The following is a 6,000-nucleotide window of genomic DNA, read 5'->3' as shown; positions in this document are numbered from 1 at the left end:
CTGTCCAGAACTATTCCATCAGGCTTCGGGATGCCAGCCCCAGATGGGACAAGGAGATCCCCTGGAATTACAGCTGATCTCCAGCCTACAGAGATCAGTTCCTCGGAGAAAATGGATGCTTTTGGAGGATGGACTCTATGGTATGTACCTCACTGAGGGCCCTGCCCATCCCAGGCTCCACCTCCAAATACCCAGGAGTTTTCCTATGTGGATCTGGCAACCCTATCTCCCATCCTCAGCCAGTGGCCCAAGGACACCTGGCAACCCTAGTTTCAAGGGGGATGGTGGAAGAAAGGACATGATCTTGAGGCCATTTCTCTGCTCCTGTTTGAAGAGACATGCATTGGCCATGGAATCTACCTTAGAAGTGGGGTTGAAGGAAGCCCCACAGCGATGTTTCCTGCAAAGGGGGGGAGGGGAGGCCGGAAGGCATTGGGGAACTGGCTGGCCTTACTGCCACTGTGCCTGAAGGGAAGAGAAGCCGACTGGCTAGTGGAGGAGAATTCGCCGGTGGGCCCCCCCCCCCCCGGCTTCTTCTTGTGCGGGTGCCTACTGGCGGCGCGAGGGGCCTGGCTGGGACTAGCTCCAGCGCCCGGGGAGGGCTTTCGCGTGGCCCACTTGCCTGAAGGGTCAGCGGGGTGGGAGGGAGAAGGAGCCGCCCCTTTCCAGGCGGGCGGGCGGTGGGGGGGGGGAGGTTGGGGCTGGGAAGTGCTTGGGATGGGACTCTGTCCTTCCTTCTCGCACACCGGCTCCGGCCCCCGCCATGGCTCGCAACTTCGACCTCCTCTTTGATTCCCTCGGACACTTCGGCAGGTAAAGGAGTCCGCAGGGCGGCCAGAGACGAGAGCAGGGGGCTGCAGCCCTGCCTGTTTTGCCAGCAGCCCCGCGCTCTACTGGGGGGGGGGGGGTGTCAGCGAGGGAGGCCGCCGCTTCGCACGCGCGCGCAGGCCCGGGGGCGCGCCTACCCCTTGGCCGTGGGGGATCTGGAGGGGGCCACGTGGCAAGGCGCGGACGCCGAGTCGGGCAGAACTTGAGTCCCGCCATGCCAGCTGCGTATAGCATAGGGAGACAATTTGCTCGTGAAGGTGCTCGGCTTTGTGCTCGCCTCACTCAGTCCTTTCTTTCTTGAAGCCAGAGGCTCAAGTCACGGCTTGGTTACAGAAGCCTTTGCCCTCACCGCTATATGCTTCATAGGCACTCTTAAGGAACTGGGTGGCTTCTCTCCCCCCCTCGTCCCGCCCACCCCGTTTCTTCAGTTGGGACTGGCACTCAGCGCAGGCGACAGTGGCACAGCTCACCTCACGTCCAGGTGCAAAGTGTGTTAGGTTTTTGTGGGGGGGGGGGGAGGAGGAGATTTTCAATCGGCGTGGAGCAAAGTCTTTGGGAGCGGGCAGGAATCTGTATACAGCTCTGAATCGGTCTGCATATGGCTCTGAGTGAAAGGAACTGTTCGGAAATGTGTGTTTGCGGACTTCTGGGACTGTGTACTGACTCTTACAACGGTTCTCCCTGAACATATTTGTATTGGCGGAGTAGAAATTTTTTTCCACACGGGGTGATAGGTTAGATGACCGATAGATAGGTACGAGCTAGCTGATCATTTCCAAGTAAATCACTAAGGGTGACACAATACTTGCCGGTCATCTGGACAGCTTAATCATCACGAAGGACAAAACATGTTAATGTTTCGTCATGAGTGCGGCTGGTTTCCTAAAGAGGATTCCACCTGCAAACGGGGGGGGGGGGGGGGGGGGACGAAAAAAGGAGCTGAATTTCTACGAGGAGTTAGCTAAAAGTGGGGGGGGGGAGGCTTTGAGACTGAAGGGGCTGCACAGTTTACTTCCTGAGGATGTGTAAACTCAATTGGAATAGAACAGATATTACCAAAATAAATATTAGAATAACATCATAACTCTAGTTTCTCTCCTCCAAAATAAACTCAACACAGAACTTCTCAACACAGAGAGAAGTGGGGCAAGCAAGTGGTAATGTGTTATGAAATGTAAAATCAGCTTCTCACTAGTTGTGGGTGTAGGCAGAGAAGTGTCTTCAGTGTGTGTGTTTGCGTAGGTAGCAACCTGGATTTTCCATTCAACTGTATAGGAATCTGCAACTCACAGGTGCATTTGTCCTATTTAAAAATGCAAAAAGCTGTTGGTACAGGGATACTTTCAAGTTTCAGCTCAGGGAGAAAGTGGCACAAAGAGAAGGTTAAAAAGTTATCTCTTTCATGCTGGTTTTCTGTTGAAAATTGTACTCTGAGCAGATACCTGGAATTATAAAAGGGCAGGGAAACACCCCTCCCAGGGCTTAGTTCCAAATCTGATCAATTAAATCTCCAAGACACAGTTAAGATGAAACAGCATTTTTAGACACCAATATTAATAAAATCCCTTGAAGACAGCCATGTTAGTTGTAGCAGCAAAATAAACCAGGAGGCTGGTGGCACTTTAGGGACTATCAGGATTTATTTCACCATAAATTTACCTGAGAGAGTCACTTCACTGACTCAGAAATACTGGAATAAAGTCTGTTAATCTGTAAAATGCTGCTGGATTCCTGTTTTGTTGTATAGTTAAGAAAACTTTGTAGCTGCTGCTTTGAGTACATTTCATATGTATCAGTTGTTTCCTCATTCACTTTTTAAATGTTAGTATATTTGTTTTGTTTGCCAGTAAAAGACTCTGTCCCTCTTCTGAAGCCTGTTAGATTATTCATCCCAGATCATAAACCCAGACCATTTAATCTGATGGCCAGTAATTGAAGCCAACAGAGCTGGCCCAGAATACATGAACACGTGAAACTGCCTTATACGGAATCAGACCTCTGGTGAGTATTGTCTGCTTAGACTGGCAGCAGCTCTCCAGGATCATCCTTGCCTTCCAAGGATTAATCTTTCACATCACCTACTGCCAGATCCTTTAAGTGGAGGTGCCAGGGATTGAACCTGGGAACTTCTGCATGCCAAGCAGATGCTCTACCGCTGAGCCTTGGCCCTTCCTAAATAAGTGTATTTAGAATAAGTCACAGTCATTACTGATAGCACTTCACAGCATTTCTGTGTAAAAAAAAACAACAGGAAAAAGTATCCAGCCAGTTTCTTATAGTTTGTATGGATTACATATAAATTTCAATTATAGAATTTCCTACTACTGGTTTATATATAAACGTCACACCCCTGCTGCCCCCCCAAGAGGCCTCCTTGCGGCCAGCACCCCCGGTGGCTACTAGTAGCCAGCTGTGTAGGTCTCAGAATTGGGAAGGAGCTGGGTTATGCCACCCAGACCCTCCTATTCCCGGTGGTGCTTTGGGCTCCTTGTCCACTCTCTCTGGGTAGGCAGCCCTCTCCTCGCAACCACCTGCTTCCTCCCCGACCTTTCAGCTTGGTTGCCTTTTATTTCCCCCTCCGGCTCCATCCCCACTCTCCCTTCCCTCCCTGGGCTGGCCCCGCCCCTCCTTATAAGCCCCAACACTAATCCGAGGCGTCCTGGGGAGGACGTTTCCTTTTCCTTGCTTCTGGGCTGGCTCTCTGGAGGGCTGTGATGTGAGGCGCGGCAGCGGGGGGGGGGCCCTTTGCTGGTGGTGCTTGGTTGGGTGGGTGGCTGCGGGGGAGACGACCCCTCCCTTGGCCGAGTCCCGTGTCAGCCGAGGCGGGACAATAAACAAAGATATAATTAATATTGCAGATTTAAGTCAATATATTATTTTTAACAAACCAAATTTTTAGTCATGCTGAAACATAACTAATAGACATTGTGAGGCTAAACAGAAAGATGAAGAATATTGGTGGACCCCGAAAGCCTGGGTTACTATTATTGTTGTTGCTGTTTTATATCCTTTGCTTGCATAACTCAAGTGCCCTGCATACTGATGTACAGGGTGGGTGAGAGAAGTTCCTCTCTTAACTTTATAGGATAACTGCAGACATGTTATCTTCTTGATCTGTAAATAACAATATATTTGACAAACCACAGAACTTCAGAAATACAATAGTCCTGATGATCTTCAGGTTCTCTTGAGTTCTTTCAACTCTGGTCTGTAGCTGAGCTCTATGGGGACATCCTGGAAAAGCAGGTTCTATCTAGAGAGAAATCTTTGCACCCTGCCTCTGCATTAGCTGGAAGGCAATGGATGGTTCCTACATAGGGTTGCCGGATCCAACTTAAAAAATGTCTGGGGATTTGGGGGTGGAGCCAGGACAAGCACATGTGACAAGTACTATTGAACTCCAAAGGGAGTTTTGGCGATCACATTTAAAGGGATCACACACCTTTTAAATGGCTTCCCTCCATTTGGAAATAATTAAGGAAAGGGGCCTTCTTTTGGGGCTCATAGAACTGGACCCCTAGTCCAACCTTTTACAGCCCTCCAAGAGCCCCAGATACCCACAAATCAATTCCCCATAATAACCTATGGGAATTGGTCTCCGTAGGGTATAATGGAGTGTCCAGCAGACATTTCCCTCCCCCCACCCCGCTTTCTGATAACCCTGAAGCAGGGGGAGGGCCTCCAAACCGGGGGATCCCCTGTCCCCAACTGGGTATTGGCAACCATATTCCTACAGTGGAATTTAAAGCTCAGCTCTTGTCAACATGGTTATAACTAGATTGGTTGCCTCTCTGAACTGTTCATTTTCAGACTTGTGTGTGTGTGCTTTGGTCCAGTGCCTTCCAAGGATTAATCTCAGTCTTGAAAGGCCCTTTGACATCTCATTATATGATCTCACTGTAGTTTTGTGGTGGGCTAGACCAGGGGTGTCAAACATGTGGCCCGGGGGCCAAATCAGGTCCTCAGAGGGCTCCTATCAGGCCTCTGAACACTTGGCTGTCATCTGCTTCCTTTTCCCTCTCTCTTGCTTCTTTCTGCATAACAGCTTGCTTTGTAAGTCTTGCTCAATTGCACAGGAGCTACAGAGCAAAGTCTCTTATTTTCTCCATTGCAGAGGAAAGGGGGGGAGAGAGCTTGCTTTGCCAGGCTCTCTCAATTGCACAGCAGAGCTACTGAGCCAAGCCTCTCCTCTGTCTATTGGCTGAGGCTCCCCCTCCTGGTCCCCTGGGAAAGGAAGGAAAGAGCCAGAGCTTCCTTTGACCTGTTCCATGGATTCATGGGAGAGATACAAAGAAAGCACCTTGAATACCAATGAGTGTTACTGTTTTAAGCATGTTTTATTGTAAGGGTTTTTTTTAAAAAAAAAACTTTAATTGTGTTTGTCTGTGTCCTTTATAAAATTTATATCTGCTACCTAATTTTAAATAGGTACACATATTCCTACAGTGGAATTTAAAGCTCAGATCTTGTCAACATGGTTATAACTAGATTGGTTGCCTCGTTGAACTGTTCATTTTCAGACTGGAGTGTGTGTGTGTGTGTGCTTTGGTGCGGTGCCTTCCAAGGATTAATCTCAGTTTTGAAAGGCCCTTTGACATCTCGTTATATGATCTCACTGTAGTTTTGTGATGGGCTAGACCAGGGGTGTCAAACATGTGGCCGCCATGGCTCGGCCCATGCTCGACATGGCTCGGCCCAACAAGGTCTCATTTATGTCATAACAAATGAGTTCGACACCCCTGGGCTAGACAGACCAAGGTGTACCATGTTAGGAATTCCTCTAAGGTAGTTGGTGACTGAAGGGAAAATGGAGAAAAAGTAAAGTAAATAATACAAAGGTATTGCCACTGGACAGGGTGGTCTTCTTTTCAGCAAACAGCATAGCTGCATGACTCATCTGGACTGGGCATGCCATTAGTAGGACAAGGCTGGGTGTAGGACAGAGCTGCCATTGGTAGGTCAGGGCTATGACTGGGCTAGAGGCAGCAAGAGTGGGCCAGGTGGCAGTTGCTGTCCAGCTTGTCCAATCTGGGTGATAGTTGGCCTGGGCTGGGTGGTAGCTTGTGCTCAGATGTGTGGAGACCTCCAAACCACCATTCAGTTGTAGTAGAACAGTGTGTGCATAGTTACCTCTGCTTTACTCGAATACTAAACATACAGTGGCACTTTTAG

General features: G+C 49.1%; 1 protein-coding gene across 1 annotated transcript in view; it reads left to right on the top strand.

Annotated features, from left to right (window-relative positions):
- Positions 1–683: 683 nt before the first annotated feature.
- Positions 684–6,000, top strand: part of SLC22A16 (solute carrier family 22 member 16) — a 31,024-nt gene continuing 25,707 nt past the window's right edge. Inside the window, exon 1 of the mRNA XM_060238246.1 lies at positions 684–813. Coding sequence (XP_060094229.1) covers positions 764–813 — 50 coding nt within the window. The 5' untranslated portion in view covers positions 684–763. The remainder of the gene's footprint in view (positions 814–6,000) is intronic.

The sequence above is a fragment of the Heteronotia binoei genome, chromosome 1, assembly GCF_032191835.1.
Source record: "Heteronotia binoei isolate CCM8104 ecotype False Entrance Well chromosome 1, APGP_CSIRO_Hbin_v1, whole genome shotgun sequence".
In the NCBI taxonomy this organism is placed as follows: domain Eukaryota; kingdom Metazoa; phylum Chordata; class Lepidosauria; order Squamata; family Gekkonidae; genus Heteronotia; species Heteronotia binoei.
This window is presented reverse-complemented; position numbering and strand designations above follow the sequence as displayed.